The 26,008-nt window shown below is 38.4% G+C and overlaps 1 protein-coding gene across 1 annotated transcript in view; it reads left to right on the top strand.

Annotated features, from left to right (window-relative positions):
• The window catches only part of LOC109680400 (uncharacterized), a 35,266-nt gene extending 10,442 nt beyond the window's left edge, over positions 1-24,824 (top strand). The window contains exons 2-4 of the mRNA XM_074053685.1: positions 12,589-12,715; positions 12,910-12,970; positions 13,619-24,824. Of these exons, the coding sequence (XP_073909786.1) occupies positions 12,589-12,715; positions 12,910-12,970; positions 13,619-14,912 (1,482 nt within the window). The 3' untranslated portion in view covers positions 14,913-24,824. The remainder of the gene's footprint in view (positions 1-12,588; positions 12,716-12,909; positions 12,971-13,618) is intronic.
• Positions 24,825-26,008: the final 1,184 nt, after the last annotated feature.

Raw genomic sequence — 26,008 nt, 5'->3', positions numbered from 1 at the left:
GTTAATCTTTTGACAAGTAAGACATTGTTCTGATAATTTGACTAGTGTATAGATCCCTGTACACCCATAGGCTCACAAAACTGCATCATATATGGCTTAGGGTCCCCAGTGGCTCCCCTAATGGAGATAAGTAAGGAGTTCTCTCATTAGTGGCTTTGAGATCATTTCCCTCCCATCGAGGAGAACCCATTTTCCCTGTTCAGTCCTGACTGTTAAAGTTTTTTTAGTTCTTCCTTGGATGGGGTAAAGATAGGGGTGACATGAGGTGTAGGGAGGTGCAGAATGAGACAAAAGACTGGGGCCTCAGAGGTAAAAGCAGCCTGTTTTGCTATCTCTTCTGCAAAAGAATTTCCCTATTCTCAAAGCTTACCCCCTTTTGGTTTGCTGGTGCATGGACTATGGCTATTTCTTCATGTAATTTTAGTCTGTCTCATATTTGTTGAATTAATTCTCCATGTACCAAGTCTTGACCCTTGCTATTGATTAAGTCCCATTCCATCCAGATTTTTCCAAAGGTGTGAACCACACCAAATGCATATTTTGAATCAGTGTATATGGTCCCTTCTTTGTCCTTTAGGTGTTTTAAGGCCTGATTTAGGGCAAACAATTCACAAGTCTGTGCCGACTAATTGTTATGGAGTTGGCCTGATTCTGTTATAGTCATGGCCTCGCCGTCTACTATAGAATATCCGTTATGCCTTTTCCCCTCAATTACCCAAGAAGATCCATCCACAAAGAAATGGAACCCAGTCTGGAAAGGAGTTTCCCTGAGCTCTGGCCTCACTTTCATTTGATATTCAATAATATCTAATGTTTGGGGGCTCCTCCCTCCTGCCCTCCTGCCATGAAAGTACCTGGATTTAGGGCTTCACCAGTAGTTAAAGTTAGGTCATCCTTTTCTAGCAAGGTAGCCTCATACTATAGGGTCCTGAAATCTGTCAGCCATCTACCCACCTTCTGGTTTAAGATTGTCCTAACTTGATGGGGAGAGGTAACAATTAGATTTCCCCCAAAGGTGATTTCTCTACTTTTTTCGGTTCAGTGGCCTGCAGCTGCAACTGCTTGAATACACTCAGGCCAACCTCGTGATGGGATCCAGGAACTTAGATAAGAAGGCCACATGTTGATGTTGGTCCCCATGTTTATGGGTTAGCACCCAAGGGCACCTTCCTTATTTACATTCACAAAGGGGTGAAAGGGCTGTTGAAGAGAGGGCAGTGCTAGCACCAGAGCTATGATAAGGGCTTACTTTAGGTAATATACTTGTTCTTTCTCCTTGTGGATCCAAAGGAGGGGCTCTGGGCCCTCTTGGGTCAATTTGAGATATAAAGATTTAGTTTTAAGGGCATATGAATCTATCCACAAGTGGTAGCATCCCACTAAGCCAAGGAACTTTCTCAATTCTTGTTTTGTTCCTGGGAGAGGGAGACCAATAATTCCTTCTATTCTTTCTAGACCAATCCTTCATTGGCCCTTACTGATTAAATGTCCCAGATATTTTACTTCAGTCTCAGCAACCTGTATACTTCAGTCTCAGCAAGCTGTAACTTATTCTTTGAAATACGAAGTCCCCAGCTTCCCAGGATATTTATAAAGCTAATGGTGGTGTTGATCACTTCTTCCTGATTATCCCCTGCAAAAGTAAATCCACATATTGGAGTAGGCACATATGGGGAATCTAACATGAACTTTTCTAAGACTTGTTCTAAAAATCAGACCAAAGAGGTGAGGGGAGTCAGCAAATCCCTGGGGAAGGACAGTCCACCTGTACCATTGCTTGCATCCTGAGTGGGGGTTCTCCCACTCAAAGGCAAATATGTCCCAACTGTTTGCATCTAATGGGCAGGCACAAAATGAATCCTTTAAGTCTGTTACACTAAACCATTCATAGTTATGTGGAATTTTGCTGAGAAGAGTGGAGGGGTTCAGGACTACTGGGTATTTAGCTCATACTACTTGATTGACAGCTCTAAGGTCTTGAACTAACCTGTAAGACCCATCTGTCTTTTTGACTGGGAGGCTTGGGGTACTGAAGGAAATATGCAAGTTTCAAGGAGCCCATCTTGTATCAGTCCCTCAATAACTGACTTCATACCTATCCTCCCCTCTATAGGAACAGGTTATTGTTTTCTCCTGACAACCTCCCTGGTCTTCTTTAATTGAACTTTGATAGGTGTAACCTGAAGGCCGCCTCTGTTCCTGTCTCTAGCACAGACTATTGGCTTAATTTGTTCTTTGGCCCATGGAGTAAGCAGATTTAGGGAAGCTTGTATTTTATCCCTTTTTACATGTAAAGTGAGTCCTAATCGGGTCATTAGATCTCTTCCAAACAGGTTGGTACCTGCCTCAGGGACTAGGAGGAATTGTACCTTAGTGGTCCTGTCTTGGAAATAAACATTTGTTTCTTGTAATATTTTAATTGAAAAGCTTTCTCTCTTTACCCCAGAAATTAGTATCCTCTCTGGGGAATAGATTAAGTCCCTGGGCAGAAGACAGAGTGAGGATCTGGAAGCGCCTGGGTCAGTCAGGAAGGTGACAATATCATGTTGTGGTCCTACTTCTAAATTTATCAAGGGCTCTGAGTAGGACCCTTCAAAAAAGAGCTCCTGACTTCCCTATTCATCATCAAAGGTCATTAAGGGTACAGTTTCCCTACACTTTCTTTCCCATTCTGGACATTCTGTCTTAAAGTATCCAGTCTCCCCACATTTAAAGCACTTATTTCCCCCTCTTCTTTGTTTCATCTTCTGATTTCTGGTCTCTTATACCTCTATTAGGGAGACCAGGCCAGTTAAGGTCCAATAGGATATTGGTATGGCCTTTCTCTATCAACCTGCTGTCTGATAGGGTACTGATATGACCTTCCTCTATTAATCTGCTCCATAGTGGATAACATAATCTTTGCTTTTTTGTTTTTGTTTTTCCTTCTCTCTCCTTACATATATCTTTTGTGCCTCTCCTAATAATTCCTCTATGGATCTATTTTTCCAGTTTTCTAGTTTTTGTAATTTTCTTGCTATATCTGGTCAGCTGATTGTAACAAAGTGAAATTTTAACATTCCCTGTCCTAAAGGGTCTTCTAAGTCTATCCCTGCTTACTTTCTCATCTGGTCTTTAAGGTAGCTCATGAACTCAGTCAGTCCCTCATCCTTTCCTTGTTGGACATTAAAGTCTTTAGAGAGGTTTTGTGACCATGGCACTGATTCCTGGGTTCCCCTCATTGTTAAATCTCTTAAGTCCCTCATATTTTCTTGGTGCCCTGGGGTGTTGTTATCCCATTGGAGATCTTGGTTAAGAAACTTAACATCAGCCACTGGGACATTGTGTCCTGGGGGATGTTCACATTCCCAGATGGCAATTGCTGCTCTTCAGATCATGGCTCTTTCGTCCCCTAAGAAGAGAATTCTCAAAATAGACATTAACTTAACCCAAGTATATATCTGTGGTCCCAAAAATTGATCAACCTGTTCTGAAACCCTGAAGGGATCCTTGAGAAGGTGTCACAACTCCATTTAAAAGTTTCAGACCTCGGAGCTGGTAAGATTGGCATTTATGAACCCAATTTCACCCCTTCTGAGGGGGACCTTCCTTAGAGGAAAGAGAGAGTATGGTCTTTCCCCTTGGGACTGAGGAAAAGGTAGATTCTCAGTGTCCTGACACCACTGCTCTAAGTCCTTTTGGAGTTGTGGTAGGGACGGGTTTCAGGTAAGAAGTTTAGTTCAGGGAGTTGAAGTTGGGTGGAGGTGGAAGAGTTAGGAGGAGGAGGAGGTGGAGAGGAGGATGCCTGGAGGGCAAGGAGTTGAAAGGGGGTGGAGGTGGAAGGGTTAGGGAGGAGGAGGTGAAGAGGCAAAAGCCTGGGTTGGCAGCATGGTAGGGGGGACATCTCTGGCACCTGAACCGGGGGAGCAGTGGGATTATAAGGGGGAAAAGAGAGGAGAGTAAATCCCAATTAGAAGGGGTTTGGGGTTTTTTGTTTTCATTTTGTCTTTTTTTCTTTTCTTTAAGTGGAAACAGGACTACAGGACTCTGTCTCCAACAGAGGGCATATTCCATCTCCTCTTGAGTGACTGAGCTGTTATCGTTAACGTGATCAATTAATAGTTGACAGACCAAGTCCTCATCAGACCCAAATTTTGGCCATAAAACCAAAGGCTTTAAGATGGTTCTTAGGTCCAGATAAAACAACAGTATTTAGCCATTCTTTGTTTCTTTTTCCCTATAGCATGGGGTCTATCATCCCAGTATTTTCACATCTTCCCTAGGGGACTCCCAGAGGGCACTTTATCCTGGGCCTTTGTTTTCTGGTCCCCCTCTTTGCTGCCTTTATTTCCCATTTCTCCCTTCTGGTTGACTGTGCTCTGTCAGGAACTTAACCCCCCCCCCCCATTTGCCTTGAAGGTTTCTTGCACTCTGATTCTTTTTCTGCTTTGTTCATCTCCACCCACCTCCTTCATGGGAGCTTGAGGCACCTTTTGGTAGCCTGTGGGTCAGTATAAGCTCCTTACCTGGACTAGATTTAAAAATATAATCTGCTTAAATAGTATGAGGTCACCTCGGAACTATGGATCAAGGACTCCACTTTTGCCACGTGTCACCCAACACATCTGATTCACACATCACACAGCCCCAATATCCCAACCACCAAGTCATTACTTTGTCACCCCTGTGATGTTTGTGCACAAAATTCATGTGATTGCCACCGTTCTTGCCTTCAGAGCTCTTTTACCCAAGTTGTCAAGAAATTCTGGAGTCCAAGTTCATTCACAGATCCAGGAAGTTGCCACTGTCAACTGAACCTCTGGGCTACTGCAGCTAAGCAACAGGTTGCGTCTCCCAGGGGAAGGGCCAGAGGCTCTCCTTTCCCAGATGGAATGTAATATCCCTGATGGAACCCCAGATTGTTGGAATTAATAACCCTCTTGTGCCAAAAGCAGACACACAAGAGACAAAAAATCTCGACAAGGCATGTGCTCACTCCCACTAAGCAAATACTCATGCACGAAATGGCTGACAATGGCTCCTCCTTATATCCCTGACTGAGTCATACCTGCCCCTCACCTGGGATTTGTCCAGGTCAAAGGTTCACAATCTCCCTCGATTGCCTAAGAGACTTAGGGGATAGCTTAGGGCATACAGGAATCCAGAAGAAGAAGCAAAGACCCTTTAAACATGCAAGTCACCGGAGATGGTGACCTGAGGAATTATTAAGTAATCTAAGAGGGTAACAAATACTTTGATAGAAAAGATCATTTTTCTTACACAGGGAATAGTAGACTTCATGAAGACATTCAGGGTTTGAGGATTTCGGCATCTCTGACACCATTAGTAGTGTCCTTGGCCCTCATCTAAATGGTGTTTTCAAAATTTAAATGCAGATGAAAGGAGATCCTGACTTTAATGAATGGAGTGTAGCAGTAGTAGGGACAGCCCCAACTACAAGGTCTGCAGGTGTCTCCAGGGTGAGGTGGAGCAGGGCTGTGCTTTCTAGGGGGGAGGAAACAGGAAGAGAAAGAAGATGGGAAAAACTGCGATGGAGGGGGCAGCATCAGTAAAACTGGTCTCTAATCTTAGGAATGTGTTTAACCTCCTTCTGAAGTGTGGATGAAAGAGGCTGCTTTCCTCAGAAGATTCCCTTTTGTTCCCTTTATAGAAATTTTTTTTTAAGTTGCACTTTACTTAAGCAGTTAAGATTTATTTTTTTTCATTATTTGCGTATGAGATCACAATTTTATTGGTGGGAATCTGAGTAGAGAGAATGATGATGTGTTGGGATGCAAGGGGAATTCTTAAATATTTGTTTCATGCCAGGATAAAATAAGAGTATAACCATCCTTTGAATCCCCATGCAGAAGAACATTTTCTGGTTATATAGTCTGAAGTTATCACATAGTAACAATTGAATGCACACTCAAACTATTACTTCCAACTTCATATTTAATACTATTCATGTCAAACTCCGTATCTCTCCAGATATTATGTGCTTTAACAAAATATTATATATAGTTGTTCTTAATAGAGTTGTTTTCATACTTTTGTTTCAGTTATAAAATTCTATGAGGCTGGCAGACTGGCTCCAGTGGTAGAGTGCCTGCCTGGCCAATGTGAGACTCCAAGTTCAATCCCAACCACTGCCAAAAAAATTGCATTTGGCCTTGGAACATTTGAAATTTCTCAGTATGACTAAGGTTTATCTTTACCTGTGGGATTAATACTCTCATATTTTCATTCCATTTTTAATGTGATTTTGCTATTGTTTTGGCATATGTAGAATTCCTGCAGTCAGACTGTAATTTGTTTTTGTTAATACAGTCTGTGGAAGTCAGGCTAAGAAAAAGGCTCATGAAAGCATTTTCCTGAAGGAAGGGATTATGAGTAAGACATTTTCATTTTTCAGAACTTAATAGTGACTCAAGATGCGATTCCATGTGTTAAAGGAGGGAGAATTTCCAGTATGGAATGAGGTCTCGGCAGGCATGTTGAGATGCAGGATTTGAATCTTTCTGAGTTTTACTTGCATTCATCTGTGAAGTTTCCCCAGTTAATAATGTGATTCATATGTCATTAATAGTATATGGGAAAGGTTTTGTGGTTTCCTTTCTCATTCTGTTGCACATATGATGTCACGTAAGGATGTAGTTCAGTTTGTTCACTCACTCATTCACATTTCTATGGGGATGAGGGATAAAATTTTCTTTCTCTTTTTTTTAAATGGGAGAGGAGTTTGAATTCAGGGCTTCCTGCTTACAAGTCAGGTGCTGTACCACTAGAGCCATGCCTCCAGTCCAATTTTTTCCTCTAGTAATATTTGAAGGTTGATATTTGTGAACTATTTCCCTTTTTTTCCTGTTGCTGGCCTTGAACTTTGATCCTTCCATTCTCAAACTCCCAAGTAGGTAGGGTTACAGGCATGAGCCGCCAATGCCCAGCAATATTTACATGTTGATGGTGTTGACTGTCATATCTTTCATGAATATATGCTTACTTCTTGTGTGGTTTGTCAAATCTTGGAAAGACCTAAACAATTCATTTTTGTGTGGCATCAAACAGCATTGCTGTCAGATTTTTATGTTTTTTGTGTTGTTTACATGTGATGTCCATTATTCATGTTATGTGAAATTATTCCTTTTCCTACTCATGCTGTAGACGTTTACAATGAGGCCTATGTAAAAAAATGGTGGGCTTTAATTTATTTAGCCTGTTTTATGCAATCTTGCTATAATCCACTGTTAATTTAAGACTTTTTTTGTTGGTTTAGGAAAAATTTCTTTGCAGATTGATGTCCTAACTAAAGAAAGGCAGTTTTGTTTGTTCCTTCTATATGTTAGTCCTATATGCTAGTTGTTCTCATCTTAAGTTTTCTTTGCATATGTTGATATGATCTTGACTTTTATTCAGAACTTGGTAGAGTGATATATTGCAGTATTTGACTTTTTTTTTTTTGCAGGACAGGAGTTTGAACGCAGGCCCTCAAGCTTGTTATTTAGGTGCTCTTACCACTTAACTCACACCACCAGCACTTTTATTAATTGGTGTTTTTGAGATATGGTCTCCAGACCTGTTTGCTTGGGGCTGGCTTCTACCATCGATTCTTCTGACCTCTGCCTCCTGAGTAGCCCACATTACAGTTGTGAACATTTTTTCAGTGCTCTAGTAGTCTCGAATACCTGGGATTCCTGCATTCTGGTGGTTTATAATTCTTCATGTGATATATTTCCTTGGCCCTGGCCCTGTTCCTGTGGATCATGCCTGGAATTCTAATTACTTGGAAGGTTGAGATTGGGAAGATGGTGTTTCTGTGCCAGCCAGGCAAATGTTCATGTCACACCATCTCCAAAACAACCAGAGCAAAATGAACTGGATTTGTTTTATTGTTGTGCTGGGTAGGAGTACACTGTGGCATTTACAGATGTTCTTACAGTATATCAAATATTGTCAAACTTGAATTTCACCCTCTCCACCATTCTAATGGACTGGATTTGTGTCTAATGCATTAGAGCACCTGCTTTGGAAGTGCAAAGTCTTGAGTGAAATCCCATTCCTTCAACCCAAAAGTCAAAAATAAAATATATACTTCATTTAAAAATTTTCTGAAACTGGTATTTTTTTGCTATTAGCAAGAGAACATGGTCCAATACAAGCAGGGTTCTATGTTCAGTCCATTCCAGGATGTATGAAGAAAACAACATTGTACTAAAACAAAATGACTTGGAATTTATAAAATGTTCCTGAATTTGAAGGGTGACATTTATTGGGAAGGGCCTTGCTTCTGAACTGAGCAATGAGTATACAGATAGGGAAAGTAGTAGACAGTGAAATGTAGGAGAATGAAGTTTATGAAACTCTACAGAGGCAATGGATTATGGAAGGTGTTTCAAGGACCCAGGAAATGGAAGGTAGCTACACCTGATCAGACTGGAGGCTATTTTTAGCCAGAAAGTAGAGAAGCAAGGAAAGAGAGAAGAATGTACTGTTGATAATTTTGAGATCTTCAAGGGAAGAGGGATGATGAAACAGAGGTTCGTGAACAATTCATGAGAAGCCAAAATCAAAAGGTTTGGTTTTGGCTGTCAGAGTGGCTCAAGTGCTAGAGCTCCCACCTAGCAAGCATGAGGCCCTGATTTCAAACCCCAGTATTTCAAAGAAAAAAACCTGAAAAATGAATGTTTTTTATTTTTTGAATATATTTTGGTTTGTGGTATATTTTTTAACATTGTGTTGCAAGAAAGAATGAAGTTTGTCATTTGAGGTAAATTGGTGGAAGTGCAGACCATCATTGCAAATGAAGTTAGGCTCAGAAGGCCAAAAATCACATTTTGTTTTATATGTGGTTTTTCATTTCTCTCATAGGATTGTACATGTAATATAAGTACAGCAGCATTATGAAAAACAGGTCACACTAAAGGTTGGTCACATGTGAGAGGGGGAGGGTAAAAAGAGGAAGTTAAGACAAGGAATATGGTTGATGTACTCTGTATACATGAATAAATATGGAATTTTAATTCTGTTGAAATCACCATAAGAAATTGACCAAGATAGGAAGAAGAAATGTAGAGGAGATGAACCAATTCAGTTTGTAATACATAGTACACATGCGTGGAAATGTCACAAGGAAACTCCCTCTATATCTATCTTAAATAAACTAAAGTCTTTTATTTTTTCTTTTAGAAAAGTAGAAAACAGGAGGGTGGCAAAAGTCCTCTCTCTCTGTGTGTGTGTGTGTGTGTGAGAGAGAGAGAGTTGGTATCAGTGGAAGTGGGCAGGATGTGGGGACAGGGTGTAGGTTAGTGAATGTAGTGCAAATATTGTGTACACAGGTATGTAAATGAGACCTGTTGAAACTTCCAGGAATCTGGGAAGGGGGAGACAAAGAAGAATGATGGAAGTGGTGAATTTACATATGATATATATAGTAGATTGTATGAATTTTGTTAAAGGCCATAATGTACCCATAGAACAACAATTAAAAAAAATTGTGCTTATGCCTGTAATCCTAGGTACTCAGAGTCAGAGATCAGGAGAATGATGGTTGAAAACCAGCCCCGGGAATATAATTTGTGACACCATATCTCAGAAAAATCTATAACAAAACGGGTTGGATGGATGGCTGAAGTGGTGGAGCAGTAAGAGCACCTGCTTAGTGTGCATAAGGCTCTGAGTTCAAATACCAGTGACACCAAAATAAAGTTGTGTTTGCTCTTTGTCCCAAGTTCTGAGATAGAGTTACTAAAACCCTTAGAATATCCTGACCAATAGGAGCATTTTTGTTTGTTTTTCCCTGGCTTCTTTTTGGTGGTTTCTGAATATATATGCTGTTGAGGTGATGCAGAGTACCACCTAAGCCAATTTCAAGATGAGGAATGGTGAGCAATGTTTTTTACACCTACAACGCCTAAAGTATGCACATTCATTTTCATGTAGTTTGAAATATATAAGTGTATTTTGAGTCTTCCCTTTCATACGTGTTATTTTAAAGTTGGTGTCAATCTTTCCTAGGAGGTTTTCCAACTCTGTTTCTGCTGTTGATTTGCAGTTCTGCTGCAGTGTGATTGTAAATCATGCCTACAATGATGTCTATCATTTTAGATTAGTTAAGGAGTACTTTTTTGTCATTCTGTTTGTTTTTCTCGAGACAGGGTTTTTATAAATAGCCCATTCTTACCCGGAAATCCTGATGCTTCTGCCATTGTTCCCAGTATTGAGTATATTTTAGATAGGAATGTGGTGTTGGGTCTGCATTGGTGAATACTGCATGTCATCTTGAGAATTATGTATAGTGTGCTGTTGGATAAAGTATTGTACAATGTCCCAATCACTAGAACTGTGGAAAACAATTAACCTCATTACAAAAATATATAAACTAATGAGAATTAGCACAGGAAGAAGCATTATTAAGGCAGTTAACCATGAAAACATTAAGAAGAATAAAGTAGAAAGAAAATAGCTGTGCATGATTAGAAACCTCCCATTTCAGTACTAAGGAGTTTTAGTTTGAGGCTGACCCAGAGAACATGGAGTGAGTTTCAGGATTGCTTAGGATACATAGCAAGTTTCTGCCCCAAAACTGCAGGAAATTCTTTTTTGTGAAACTCAAAAGCATTGCATTCACAGGGCAATTTCTAGATCAAATGTTTGAAAAGTATGAGCAACTAAGAGTTTTGTGAAAAATTTTAGTCATACTGGTTTACAGATGGAAGTACCTTTACTATGATCTTCATTTTTCTATATGGTTTAAATTAGGCAATCAAAATGTAAATTGATAAAACAGTTATCATTGAATTTGTGTAGAAAGTTAACCTTAGGCTCATTATACTCTTGGATTAAGTAAAGTTTGTAGGTTGGAAGTCAAATGAACTGAGTAATACAAAGAAACTAGAGTTGTCAGTAATGAGCAGAGATGTATACTGGAGTCATATCACATCAAGAAAACGTCAAAGTCAAGGTGTGACCAAAGGCTGAAGTGATGAATTGATATACAATGAAATTTCAGGTGGCATAGATAAACTGTCAAGAAAGTTGAATCAGTAATAACTTGTAGGGAATGCAATGCTGTTGCTGTAAAACATGATAAGCCAGAAAAATTCTCAAAAATAGGATAAGATGTTTCAATGTTTTGTGAAGCATGGGGAAGGACAAGATAGACTCCTAGAAAGATTGTAATAAGAAGGGCTTAGTTTTTATGTTTATGATTTTCCTTCTGTGGGATCAACTATTTGAAACTCCAGACTTGATTTCCTGATGGGTTATGTAACTTAAAAGTTGTGGTGCATTTAATGAATGTATGTGGGTTGTCAATACCTTCCTAGTTTATGGGTGGAGGTTACACTTGAATGGTAGAAAGCTGAAACAAACACTGCAAAGAAAAAGAACTTTGGGCTTGCCTTTAGTGTATGATATGCATGGGTTTGGTGAATCATTAAGTGTCATCATACTGATAGAGATTTTTAAGAGTGTGAATGCATCTGTTTTAGTTAGTGCTAAGGCATTTTCACAATAGTCTATAGGATTAGATTCATAAACAAAACCAGCATCATTAATGTTGTAGGATTCAGTAGGATTCAGTAATGTTGATCCACTAACCAAGTCTACGAGTCAGCATTCTCTATGATGTTAACAGTGAATTCAATCGTTAATGTGATAAATGAAGAAAAGGGCTATTGGCTTCTGTAACTAATACTGGAATTAATACATTCAAGTACCTTTGTGTAGAAAATGATCTTTACTGTAATAACAAAATTCAGTAATTACAGCATCCAATGGAAGTGGGATGACCATACCAAGATTTATATGGTGTTATATAATGGGGTATGAATGATTGTCATAGTGGCACTAAGAAACATGGATATCCAATAAAAATCATTCAGTTAATTAATGTAAAAGGCCAGATTCTTCCTTTTTTGTTTTGTTTTTTTTGGTGTGTAAGAAATCAGGAAGAAGATTTCAAATGTTTTCTCTTGGTGCAATCACACAGGATGTGCTCCTTTCCCTAAGGGGGAAAAATTTAATGAGGTGTTAATGTAATCTGTCATATCAAGTTTTATTTGCTAGAGGGTGTGCATTTTGGGTTCTCATCCTATTGCCTCTCTCTGATGAGCATTGCAGAAATGCACAAATAATCACAGATTTCACAGGAGTTAATTCTTTATTTACAGTAGAGTATTTTGGGCATAAATTGCTGCAGAACTCTGTCCCTTTTTCACAGTCAAATTGTTGAAGTTCATCCCAAGAGCAGTTCCCAGATACCATTATTCATGGATCTGTTTCTTTTGTATTTAACTTATTATTCAGCCTCTGGACAACTGAAGACATTCTAAGTGGTAGGAATTTCTAAGAAGTCCTAGAATCATATTGTACAGTGCATAATTGTTGTGATCATGTACTTCTGTCAGTGTGACAAATAGTTCCAGTGAGATGTGGTAATTACTATGTGAGTGCCTGTAAGAACAGATGGATAAGGAAAGTGAGATACACGTGATACATGTAGTGAAAGTATGGAGAACATACCACCATGTCAATTTCTTATGAGGAGTGTTTCTGCCAACAGTGCTGTGACTTACACAAACTCTTGCAAATGTGTGTGTGACATTTTAGGAGCCACTGACCCTTGAGGATGTTGCAGTGAACTTCTCTGAGGAAGAGTGGACCTTTTTGGATCCTTCTCAAAAGAAACTCTACAGAGAAGTGATGCTGGAAACTTTCAGGAACCTGTCCTATATAGGTAAATGCACCATCATTACCTTATTCTGACTGTGAGCGGTTTTTGCTCATCAGTGTTGCTGCTTCACTTGGAGTATAAAAAGGGAACATTTTGGTAAATATATATCAAAATATACCATGAAAAGAGCTGGGTTTCCAAAAATCTTTCTTTGATGTTGATTAAACAATAATGATTTCTCTATGTCTATAACTTAGCAACTAAAGAGGAAAAACAAAACATTGAAGTGGACTGCAGAAATCTCAGAAGAAATATGAGGTAATTGTCATAAACAAGAGAAGCAGTGAATATTGTATGTTGTAGCGAGTGAGATAATTTTTAACACCAAGGAAGTAAAGCCAATATGTCCAACAGGAAATTGGATTAATCAGGGAATTTTTCTCTAAAACTGCAAAACTGATTTAGCATCCTAAGTTAGAAAATGCAAGATATGTTATATATATAACATGTATAATGTCCTGAAGGCACAGAGATACTTTCCAGTGAATGAATATTAAGAAAATACTCCATACAAAAACTTATTAATGATATAGTGTTGAGTTGCTACATGGTGTGGGTATCATGTATTTATGAAGTTAAGAGGATTTTCTTGTGTAGACTGGCACATGTTTCAACCTATCTCTTTATGTTACATATCATGTATTTAAAAATGAAACATGTTTTTGATCCAGAGCATCTGAGTGAGTGCTGTAACTGTATTTGAATGTGGTAAATCAAATTTGGTGTTGTCAAATATCATAGTACTGTGACAGGACATATGAACACCACTATTTTGATAATGGCTGTCTTCGATACCTTCAACAAAACCTTTAATACATTTTGTTCTTAAATCCTATATGATACAACACCAATACTTCTCTTAGTAAAGCATTAATAGAATAACTATGGTAATCTCATTTTTAACAGAGTGGATGTGTTAGAGAGACTGTATGAACATAAAGAAGGTACTCAGAGTGAAGAGTCCTTTCAACAGCCTCCAGAGAATAGTGTAAACCATGAAATTCTTCTTAGACTAATACCATGCAGGTGCTATGCATGTAATTGTGAGAAAACTTTCACTGATCCCAAGTCTCTTTTTATCTGGGCAAATATACACAATGGAATGAAGGCCCATGGATGTACACCATGTGGGAAAGCCTTCAGTCAATCTCATACCCTTTGTATTCATGAAAGAACTCTTCCTGGAGACACATCCTATGGATGTAACCAATGTGGGAAAGCCTTCACTGAAGCAGGTACCCTTCAAACACATGAGAGAACTCACACTGGAGAGAAATCTTATGGATGTAAGCAATGTGAGAAAGTATACACTTGTTCTCGTAACCTTCAAATCCATGAAAGAACTCACACTGGAGAAAAACTATACGCATGTAAGCAATGTGGGAAAGCCTTCACTCTTACTACTTACCTTAAAAAACATGAAAGAACTCACACTGGAGAGAAACCTTATGGATGTAAGCAATGTGGGAAAGCCTATACTTGTTCTCGTAACCTTCAAAGCCATGAAAGAACTCACACTGGAGAGAAACCCTATGTGTGCAAACAGTGTGGGAAAGCCTTCATTGAAGCAACTCAACTTAAACTTCATGAAAGAATACACACTGGAGTGAAACCCTATGGTTGTGAGAAATGTGGAAAAGCCTTCATTCATGTTTCTAAGCTTAAAGTACATGAAAGAATACACACTGGAGAGAAACCCTATAGGTGCAATCAGTGTGGGAAAGCCTTCACTCAAGCTGGTATCCTTCAAACACACAAGAGAACTCACACAGGAGAGAAACCTTATGGATGTAAACAATGTGGGAAAGCCTACAGTTGTTCTCGGAGCCTTCAATGCCATGAAAGAACTCACACTGGAGAGAAGCCCTATGCATGTAAGCAATGTGGGAAAGCCTTCATTCAAGCAACTCAACTTAAAGTACATGAAAGAATACATACTGGAGAGAAACCCTATGGTTGTGAGAAATGTGGAAAAGCCTTCACTGATATCTCTAGGCTTAAAGTACACAAAAGAATACACAATGGGGAGAAACCCTATGGATGTAAGCAATGTGGGAAAGCCTTCACTCAAGCTGGTAACCTTCAAACACACGAGAGAACTCACACTGGAGAAAAGCCTTACATTTGTAAGCAATGTGGGAAAGCCTACAGTTCTTCCCGTAACCTTCAAAGACATGAAAGAACCCACAATGGAGAGTAGTCCTATGCATGTAAGCAATGTGGGAAACCTACACACTGGAGAGAAACCCTTGGACATTAATAATGTGGAAAAGCCTACACTCTAGAAATTAACGTTCAAGTACATGAAAGAACTCAAACTGGAAAGAAAACATATGGATTGAAACTATATGAGAAAGCTTTGGAAACTTCTACTAGCCTAACAAAAATGCAGAGTTCACACTGGTGAGTACCCTTATGGATATAATCATTGTTGGATAGATCTCCTTCATTCCAGTCTCCTTAAAAAAACATAAAGAACACATACTGGACTGTAAGACTGTGGATGTAAGCAATGAGGGGAAAATTTTAACTACCAGTGATGTTAAAATATTTGAATCAACTTGCACTGGACAAAAACTATATTTATGAAACCCAGGTGGGAAAATCTCTCATGCCACTACCATCAAATCATGAAAGTCCTCACACTGGAGTGAAAACCTATAGATGTTAGCCTAGTGAAGGTGACTGTATTTCAAGCAAATGATATAATTCACACAGTCACAAACATTTCATTTGAAAGCCACGTGAAAACATTTTCTCTTATCACCATTTTTGACAAAAGCATGAAAGATATCACAGTGTACAATAGCTCTATGTTTGGAAGCAGTGAGGGTAAGCCTTCGATAATTCCCATTTCCTTTTTGCAGCTTGAAGTAACTCTCTGTAACTCATGTGCATCCATATCTTATCAAAGTTCTATTAGCAACAGTGTGAAGTTTCTTTATATAGCTTGATTTCCTCCACAGATGTGATAGAAGATGGTAAGGAGAGAAAAGTTGACTGAGAACTTCATTCTTTCAAAGCAGGGACTGTAAGGATTGAGCCACACCTCCAATCCGTTTTCCTCTGTTGTTTTGGAGATTTGTTGTCATGAAGTATTGGATCAGGATGGCCTGTAACCACAATCCTCCTGATCTCAACTTCTGGAACAGCTAGAACTACAGGCATTAGCTAGAGGTGTATGGGGTCTGTTTCATTCTTAAAGACTTGAGGACTATGTGTTTCTAATTTTTGCTCTAAATATATCTTCCTGCTTCTTTTCCTGGTGCCTGCCTATAAGCCCAGCTGCATGGGAACCTGTAATACAAAGATTGCTGAAGCTGATAACAGTAGCAACACCATGTTTCAAAAAACAACATCTCAATAAAAGGAACTTAGCTTCTTTAAGTTGTTTTTAAAGCAATTGTACTCGAGTTTAATGGGTACTCTTAGGTAAGTTGATAAAATATTTTAATTTTGATTTAAAACTGTGTTGGAGTCGTGATTGATATCAATTGTGTTGCAGTTGTCTTGGTATAAATTTATACACTTGAGTAATTTTCATTAATGTACCATTGAAAAGTGGTAATTTTTGGTATTTTCCCAAAGTCCTCATATTGCAGGTTCTTTACATTTATTTGTTTATATTGTGTTTTATTTCAGAACACAAAACATGTTTTTACTGAGATATTGTGTTGATTTACTTTTTCATATACATGTCCTTGTTTTGACAGTACCCTGGCTTTACCGATGTAACTCATGTTTATTGGCAGTCAGTCAAACACTTTAGCCACTTTGGTAGCCCTTATTTTCTGGTTCCATATTGCTAAGATAAAGTGTCATGATCTATTTGTAGAGCTGGCATTGAGTGATGGTCCTCCTTATCTCAGCCTCTCAAGTATGTATGAGTTTATGTGTGAACCACAGGTGCATGAACATAGGTGTTCATCACCAACATTTCTGTAAGTGTATTTCACAGTCTTTACTGTTTTCAAACAACTTTATAGTAAAAAAAAATTCTACTAGTGGATTAATCCATCATCACAGATTAGGTCTAATTACAACTTAAAATTTATTAAATTGTGTCTCACATGGTAGAGAGCCTACTTAGTAAATGGACTAATCTGTGTTCACCCTTACTACTACCAGAAAAGAAAGGTTTAACCATATGTAACTAACAACAGGGGACAACAAGATAGACATTGTGCTTTGTGGACATTTAAAAAATGTTCCAAGCTACCATTATCAAAAGACTTCTAATTTGCAGGAGTTGTGGCAAATGTCTGTATTTCCAGTGGTTCGGAGACAGAAGTGGGAGTATTATTGGTTTGAGGTCAGAATGGGAAAAAACTTGGTGACATCCTATCTCAAAACACAGGCAGGTATGATTGTTTATGCATATTATTCCATATACATGGGGGAAGGGAGTTAACAGGATTGTGGTCCAAGGCATGTTTGAAAAAAGTGAAAGACCCAACCTGAAAAAGAAACTAAAGCAAATATGGCTGGGTGTGTTGCTAAAGTGGTAGAGTACCAGCCTATGATGCATGAGTCTCTGAATTCAAACCTCAGTACTTCCAAAGGAAAAAGAAAACAAACTTAAAAATCCTGTGTTGACAATGAAGCATATCTCCTCTGCAAAAAATAAAACTATCCCTCAAAATAATAAAATTGGTCTGTTGCTCATCTCAACTTGTACCCAGACATTGACCTTGAAGCATTAATACATCCTTTGATGTTTCCATGGGGAAAACAGAGTTGATTTGCTGAACTGTCACTCCACCCATATGAGAAACCCATAATGGGCACACATTGCGTACTTGGTCACAACATTTTCTGAATTGGGATCCAGTACATACTGCATCACTCACTCCATACAAAGCAGAATTAAAAGTCCATATATAAAGTGGTAATTTTTAAATCCTTGAATAATTTTAAAGGAATGCTGTATAGATGATTCTGCATAAAAGTAAGGAAAAGTTTCAGGTCACAAAGTGTCATGTCTGAATTAAAGATCACATGTAACATGCTTTAAAACTCAACCATTGCACAATGATGACTTAGTGTTATACTGTATAGAGAATCATGATCAACAATGCCTCATGTAGGATAGTTTGCAGGGCCCCCACTGCTTTCATGTACACCTGAGCAGCTGCAGACCAAAGATAAAGAGGCTCCTAATGTGGTCATGAATTTATCAATGAGGACATTCTCACCACTTACACACTGACTTTCCATATAGAAGGTGGACACACACCCTAGCTTGTATACTGTGTCACCTGCCACCATGGACTTTTTTTTTGTTGCTTTCATTTCTATCTCATGAACAGGATTTTAATAACTTTTTCACTACTTCACTTTTCTCAAAATCATATAATCACCAGATTTGCACAAATTAGTATTTCCAAATGTGTATTAGGAGCACAGTGTTTCGTGAGTATTAATTCTGTGTGTTTGCACTCTACACAGCTTGTATGTGATTCATCTAATTGAAGGCAAATCTTCAGATATCTTATTTCAATCTATAAAGGGTGTGGGTTTAATACAATTTGACAACAGAAGTTAAAACCCATATTGCTGTGGATCATTGTAGCAGTTCTGTTGTATTCTGAGCATACCGTAGCTTTAGTAATACTCTTTTCTCTGGTGACTTGGATGAAAGGAGCTCAAATGGTGCTGAGACCAATAATAAAACTAATGTTTCAATAGCATGTGCCACAGCTTTTGCTATCATTAATGCTGGAAGCCTTTCTATCAGGGAAGCAATGACAGTATCCAATGCCAGATAAAATATGGCAGGAGATCTACATTTAGGTAATGAAAAAGATTTAGATGATAGTGAAGTTTTACCTCTTCATCTATCTGAAATAAGTCCTGAATCTTATATTAGCAAGTGCACACAGTATACCTATAAGCATCAAAAGAGTGAATGTCAACATTAATGTGTCCTGAACAAAGAGAGTCTGTGAACCTCTAGAAAAGAGAAAAATATGGTTTTGTATTTGCTGTTCAAATATGAAAGTGTCAAGGTATCCACCATCCAAATGGACATCATTCTGGGAGGTAAAAGATACTGTAAACTACACTGGAATATCTGAGTGCTATCAAAATCCAGGTTTATTGTATTCCATCAGCATAGTTTGGGAATGACAGCAGGAGGTATTGTTACCACAATTTCTTTGTTGGGGCTATATGTCTTATTTTACACTTAGATAAATATTATACGTGCTGTATTTTTAAAAGTACTATCACCTTAATATCTCTTCACCCTTTTAGACACTGCTTATACCTCTTAATGCTTGTAGACCTGTATACCTGTTAAAACCATAAAATATTTATAAGTTTAAGGATGACTGTGTTTTTTCTCACATTTGCATTATTTCATGTATGTACAGGGCAAGTACATACATCATATGATAATGTAGCAGTCATAAAATATCATTAATAGTGCATATAAGAAATTTGTGGAAGCACTCTCTTAAGGTAGTGTATACTTGCAATACCAATTTCATGGGGAGGCTGAGGCAGAAAGATCAAGAGTTAGATGTTGACCTGGGCTTTTTAGTGAGACTCTCTCAAAATGGAAAGCTTGCCTCCCGGGCACAAGGCTTTGTTTCATTCCATATCATTCACACGTAGGAATGGAAGTCAACAAAGGAAAATTGTATTGATATAAAATATAAACATGCATTTCAAAGGATATGAAAATAAAAAAGGAAAACAGTTTATTTGGTATCCTAACATGGAAGCCCAAATGGAATATGGACAGACCACAATTAAAACGAGAAGGTAGAAATATATGGAAAGTTTTAAATCAACCAAAACAAGTAAAACAAATAGAAATCTTTAGAAATGTGCTAGATATCCATCTGTGTCAATAGTCCCTTTAAATCTGAATTATATAAATACAACAAAGAAAATACATAGTAGATTATAAGCCATGATCAAATCTTGTGCTGTGTACAAGACAACCATTTGAAACAAGGACAGTGTGGATGAGTGGAGTTTTTGGTCAACAGATAAAAATTTCATTTTCTTAGGAATAAGTTGAAGAAATGTATTGGATAACATGGTGAGTAGAGTTAAAATGTGTTGTACTCCTTCAGATCACTAATGGAGTAGATATTATGTATTCTCACCTTCAGACATTAGTGAGGTAATCCATATAAACTCCATTTGGCCAGGCAATATGTATGAACATTTCAAAATGCGCTTTATATTGTAAACTTACACAACCTTATTACCTAAAACTCTGCACAAACACTTAAAATATGACCTTAAACACACACCAGTACTTTCAGTGTATTGATTTGTGCACTCAACACTAATGAAAAGTAAATTGTAATTCTTCTAAATTTCACCCAAGGTAAGATTAAATAAACTAATATTACAAGAGATACTGGGAACATATGGTCATAACACAGTTCTCCACAAGGTCATAACAGTCATTAGTATGTATGCACTTACACAATGTAAGAAATTATATGTCAACAAAAACTTCTAGTACTGCAAAGAAAAACAACTACCAACAATTTCATTTCTAGACACCAGTAAGTAATAGATCAAGAAGGCAGAAAAAATCAGTAATGAAAAAATTCAACTTTGGGCTTTTGGTAGAACCCTTATCTAGCAAGCATGAAGTCCTGAGTTCAAATCCCATTACTACCCATATAAAATTTTTACTCAAAATTATCAGCCAACTGAATTCAGCTGTAGAATTTATCAACAAACAAGTGAAGAGTAACCAGTCTTTATGATCATATGGAATGTTCACAAATATACACCATATTCTTAGATGTAGCATACACCTTAATTGATATAAATATATAAAAATCAATGTGTGAAATTATCTGAGAAAGAATGTTCCCTGTGAAAAGCTGCAGTGTAATTGACAACAGGTGACCTCTGTGTATATAAGGTTGAGAGTTCTGTTCTGGGGTTATAACTCTTTGTCATGGGAGTATTTTTCTACACTGTTTTGGTTTGATGGATAGTCATCCTGGAGTCAGACTGAACTGTAAGCCTATGGAGAAAATCAGTGAAGGTCAGGATTTGCAAGCAACATTTAAGTAGTCCCCTTGGAAAAGGATTTCTGCTTTGGACAGTTAATTTAGGTCACAATGTTAAAGTTACTAAAGTGTGATTTAGTCTCTGATACATATTAAGGTATAAAAGGACAGTTTTCTCACTGGGAGAAGAGCTTGTTGGATTAGAGTCCAATCATTGAATTTCTCTGATCATCATTGGGGACTGATACACTTTAGGGAATACTATTCAGCAATTGCTGTTGTCATCATGCTGGGACATCTGTTGAAGGCCAGGAAAGGGGGTTTTACTTTTGTCTTTGGGAAACACAGCATCCACATCTCTGGTTGTACACAATATGCTTTTCATTCTTCCTTCTCTTCTTCCTTCCTTTATTCCTTCCTTTCATCCTTCTTTCCTTTCTTCATTTCTTTTGTGGGACTGAGTTTGAAATCATGGCTTCCTGCTTGCAAACTATGCACTCTACTGCTTGAACTAAATATTTTCATTTCTCTTCAATCCTTTGAAGAATATAAGTGCCATATAACTCCACTTTCTTCTTACATTAAATAACTCTAGTTCAGTTTTTGGTATTTTTCTTTTTTGCCTGAAAATGGATGAATTGAAACATGACGTGGATAAACAATTGGCCATCTGCCTCATTCCAATTCTCTGAGCTTGGCCATCATCATACAAATACATCAAATTTGTATTCTATACTGACTGAGACTCCTCTTCTTTGCTGACATGAATTTACAATTTTTAAAATATTTCCTTCAAAATTGTTTGTTTGCATTTACTAATTCTGACCATATTTTTAGGCAAAAAATGGGCATTTGGCCCATGTGTTTTTGCTTGTTAGAGATTAGAAAGGCAGCAATGGGAACAGTGCTGGTTCTTTCTTACATAGACGATAGTGGGGTGTTAGGGTTCTCTAATTACAGCTTAGTTTTTCAGGCCCTTGTTTTTTGGATTTTTTTGAAGGAAGTTAAGGCTTTTCTGGGTGTTCCTCTTTTTGCTTTCAATTCAGAGCTGGTGCATTGCCTTTTCATAATAATTCTCTCACTGTGGAAGATTTATTGATTTTGTCTCTTGCTTTTTCTGATGTTGATCGGGATGCCCAAGAGCACGTGTTTTCAGGCAGAAATGTGCAGTGGAAATATGTGACTATTTTCTCATTACAGTGACAGATTATAGCACTTAATCCTCCTTCCCTTTGTGTCCAGTATGCCCACAAGGTAATTAAAGACTTTGTCCTCCCTGGAGACTTAAAAATGCACACCTCTGCCCTTTGGAGTGACTTCTCACCATAGCTTCCTGTTCACCTCAGTTAAGTTTCCTGGGCAGATGCTTTCCTTGGTACCTCAAGAAACTTCCTATATGTGTGACTGGCCTGGTGTAGCATCACTGACCCTTCTGTTATACAAGGAATAAGCCTTTGAATGTCCATTTTGTGTCATATCACCATCACTTTTAATATCAGAACCTCACCTTTGTATGTGACCCTAACAATTTTCACTGTAAGCAACATTTTAGCATTTTCCATCTCCCATGTCTCTGTTTTCTTACAAAGGCTTAAAAACACGTTCTCATTCCTAATGGACATCATATATTCTGACCTCTCTAGGATGGGTGTTGGGGGAGGTAGAACTGACACAGACTGGATTGTTGTGACCCAGGCTGGTTTTCTGGCACCTTCAATAATTGAACGTGCTGGAAAAGCAGGTAATAGTTAAAGGAAGTTTACCACAGATCAGGAGTTAATTGTAAAAAGCACAAAGTTAGTTGAAATGGTAGCAAAGTACCCTAATGGATGGGACTTTGTGACACAGCTAAGCCATGTGATAACTAAAGTTCATGAGAGGCCAATTTAGGCATGCCTCTCTACTCTAGACTTTGTGGTTCTAGTTGTCTAATTGACATCTGGTGAATTTTCCCCCCATCCTTATCAGGCTGGACATTCCAAGAGGGTCTCATTAGCCCATCCTGTCTCTGAAACCTGTCATGTACCTTCTGTGGCTATAACTCATTTCAATGACACTCCATTTTGTTTATCTTGGATAGGTTTGCTGTGCCTCTCTACTTTATGGGTCTATATTTTATCTAATTGTCCTGTGAAAGTTTGTTTTTATTCTCATTTTAAGTGTCTGTATTGTATCCCTTTAGACATCTGCCTCTTTTTAAAAAATTTTTCCATTTATTTATTTTAATAAATTTTTGTTAGGAAATATTCATTATATGGGGGATTCACAGTGACAATTCTGATTAGACTTGTACATTATTTACATTGCTTCTATCATCTTTTCCCCACAATGCCCTCCCCACCCCACTTAAAGCAATTGCAAGAGGTTATCCAGTTCTGTTTCATACAGGTATTTAAAGTTCATCAACCATATGCCCTCACGTTAATTTTCTTCCATCTAGTACCCCCTTCACACTAGTATCCCTGCACACACATTGTGCCTATTTTTCAGTCCTGATTCTTGTGATAAATGCTTAAGTTGATGCTCAAAATAGTGTCTCAATATATGCCCTCTGTGGGGGTGCTTTACTATGGTCTGTTCAATCCATTCAAATACTATCCCTTACTCCTTTGCCTCCCTCCCTCCTTGTTTTTCAAGAGTTTTCAATACACATCCTTCTGTCCTCTACCTTTACATTTATGGTATGCGATATTACTAATATTTTCTCTTTCTCTTTTCCTTTTCCTCTTTCCCTGAGTTCCATAGACCAGTTACAGTGTTACAGACATGTTCTACATTTGAATTTGTATATGATTGTGCTTGTTTTTGTATATTCATTTGTCTTTGGATCTATCTTCCCCATACGAGGGGAAACGTGTCTTTCAGATCCTGGCTTACTTCACTTAACGTGTTGTCCTCAATTGCATCCATTTACCTTCAAAGTCCATGTCATTATTCCTTGCAGCTGAGTTATACCCCATTGTGTATATGTAGCACAATTTCATGATCCATACATAAGTTTTAGGGTTTCTGGCTTGTTTCCAGGGCTTGGCTATTGTGAATAGTGCTGTGATGAACACCAGTGTACAGATGTCTCTACTGTATCCTGTCTTACATTCTTTTAGGTAGATACCCAGGAGTGGTATCAGTGTATTATATGGCAATTCTATCTCTAGGTTTTTGAGGAATCTCCATAATGTTCTCTTTTCAGACATCTGCCTTTGGAATGTTTCTTCTCATCTCCCTTATTTAGGAAGAAAAACTGCTGTCCTTCCACAGCTACATGTGACTCTGGTTTCTCCCTAAATGTTTTGCTCTAAGTATGCCTTCTTGTGTCCTTTATCTAAAACTACTTCTACTTCAATGACATGAACATGGACAATATGGACTCACTCATGTCAAGATGTGCCAGCACATGAAGTGAGTGCTTGAGCACACACCCATCCAAACTGGGAACACCCATAAACACCCAAAGGTGCAACCAAACTGTTAAACTGCAGGACAGACTATGCCCAAGAAACCTACCCCCAGTTGTCACTACAGTAGCTGACCATTGGACTCGACCATCAGACTGCTCCTCTCCACATCCATTGCATTCAAGCAGTGTATGCCAGTATCAAGGGACTGTTCCTGGGTGCTTCTCCTTGCCAGCCTTCTCACCACTTTGGTGAGAGACCTTCCTCAGTTCTTAATCTCCTATGATACTCCAGTGTGACCATTACTATCTACTTTTGGCCAGTCACTAGAAGTCAAATGCCCAGCTCCCAAGTCTGGTTGCTGTAGTTGCCTTTTCCTTGGCAGGCTCTACTGTGAACCTGAGTTCTCCCTGGAGGCCGCTGCCAGTGATCTCTCATCCTTGCTTTCAGGAGAACCTCCTTTTGCTCAGTGACACTTTTTCCAAGGACTCCTCCCTCACGGTGAGCCCTTACACATGTAACAATTCCCTCAGTAAATATGTGAACTGAACTTGTGGCCCTGGGTCCTCCTTCACATGTGTCACCAGCAAATTGTGGTTGAGTTCCATAATTGAGTGCACACTTTCCTAGAACTGTTCACTACATTGTGTCATCTCTCCCTTTATATCCACATGGCTTTTTCTGTTGTTTGTTTCCAGAGACATTTCTGCCATTTTATTTCCCCTCACATTTGTCTCCTTAAGTTCTGTGATCAATGCTTCCTTGTTTATTGCTACTGAATATGTGATGTCACATAGCTCCTACAACGTAGATAAAAATAGAAGAAGTTTTATTTCTTTCTCAAGCTTAGTACTTTTAAAAAATTATTCATTAGGAAGTATTTTGAAAAAGAATAGAATGTTTTGGGCAATATTTTTTTTTATTCATATGTGCATACAAGGCTTGGGTCATTTCTCCCCCCTGCCCCCACCCCCTCCCTTACCACCCACTCTGCCCCCTCCCTCTCCCCCCCACCCCCTCAATACCCAGCAGAAACTATTTTGCCCTTATCTCTAATTTTGTTGAAGAGAGAGTATAAGCAATAATAGGAAGGAACAAGGGTTTTTGCTGGTTGAGATAAGGATAGCTATACAGGGAGTTGACTCACATTAATTTCCTGTGCGTGTGTGTTACCTTCTAGGTTAATTCTTTTTAATCTAACCTTTTCTCTAGTTCCTGGTCCCCTTTTCCTATTGGCCTCAGTTGCTTTTAAGTTATCTGCTTTAGTTTCTCTGTGTTAAGGGCAACAAATGCTAGCTAATTTTTTAGGTGTCTTACCTATCCTCACCCCTCCCTTGTGTGCTCTCGCTTTTATCATGTGCTCAAAGTCCAATCCCCTTGTTGTGTTTCATGGGCAATATTTTGTAATAAGAGAAAACGAGGGATAGAGACAAAGGTTCTGATAGAGAACCTGTGAGATGTATAATTAGCAGTGATTTTGTACAGTTTTGGGTTTTTCTGCCCTCTCTGGCAAGATGCTTGACCTATTGTTTGTGGACTATTATGGGGATTAGAGATCAGTGCCTGAGGCCAGGAGAGTATTTAATTTGTGTTTCTTCCTCCTTAAAGTATGTGGCTTATTGTGAGGCTATAATGAGGACTACTGATACTGGTCTTGAGTTCCTCTGATATGCACCCAGGGTCAGTCCTGGAATGATTAGCCCAGACAACAAGTGTGTGGTAGGTTTAAAAGAAGTTTATTAAAGTAAAGAAAGACAGAACACCCCTACATCAGGCACTCAGAAATTCTGAGCCACTTGCTACTCCTTTGGTTGATATTTTTATAACAATTCTTCCTCCTCAATTGTAACACACTGTATACAAATAGCATTGGCTTATTAAAATCACCTGCTATGTATGCTTTTTTTTTTTAT

This window comes from Castor canadensis, chromosome 14, assembly GCF_047511655.1.
Source record: "Castor canadensis chromosome 14, mCasCan1.hap1v2, whole genome shotgun sequence".
Taxonomy (NCBI): domain Eukaryota; kingdom Metazoa; phylum Chordata; class Mammalia; order Rodentia; family Castoridae; genus Castor; species Castor canadensis.
Note: the sequence above shows the minus strand (reverse complement) of the source record. Positions and strands in the feature narration are given on the sequence as shown.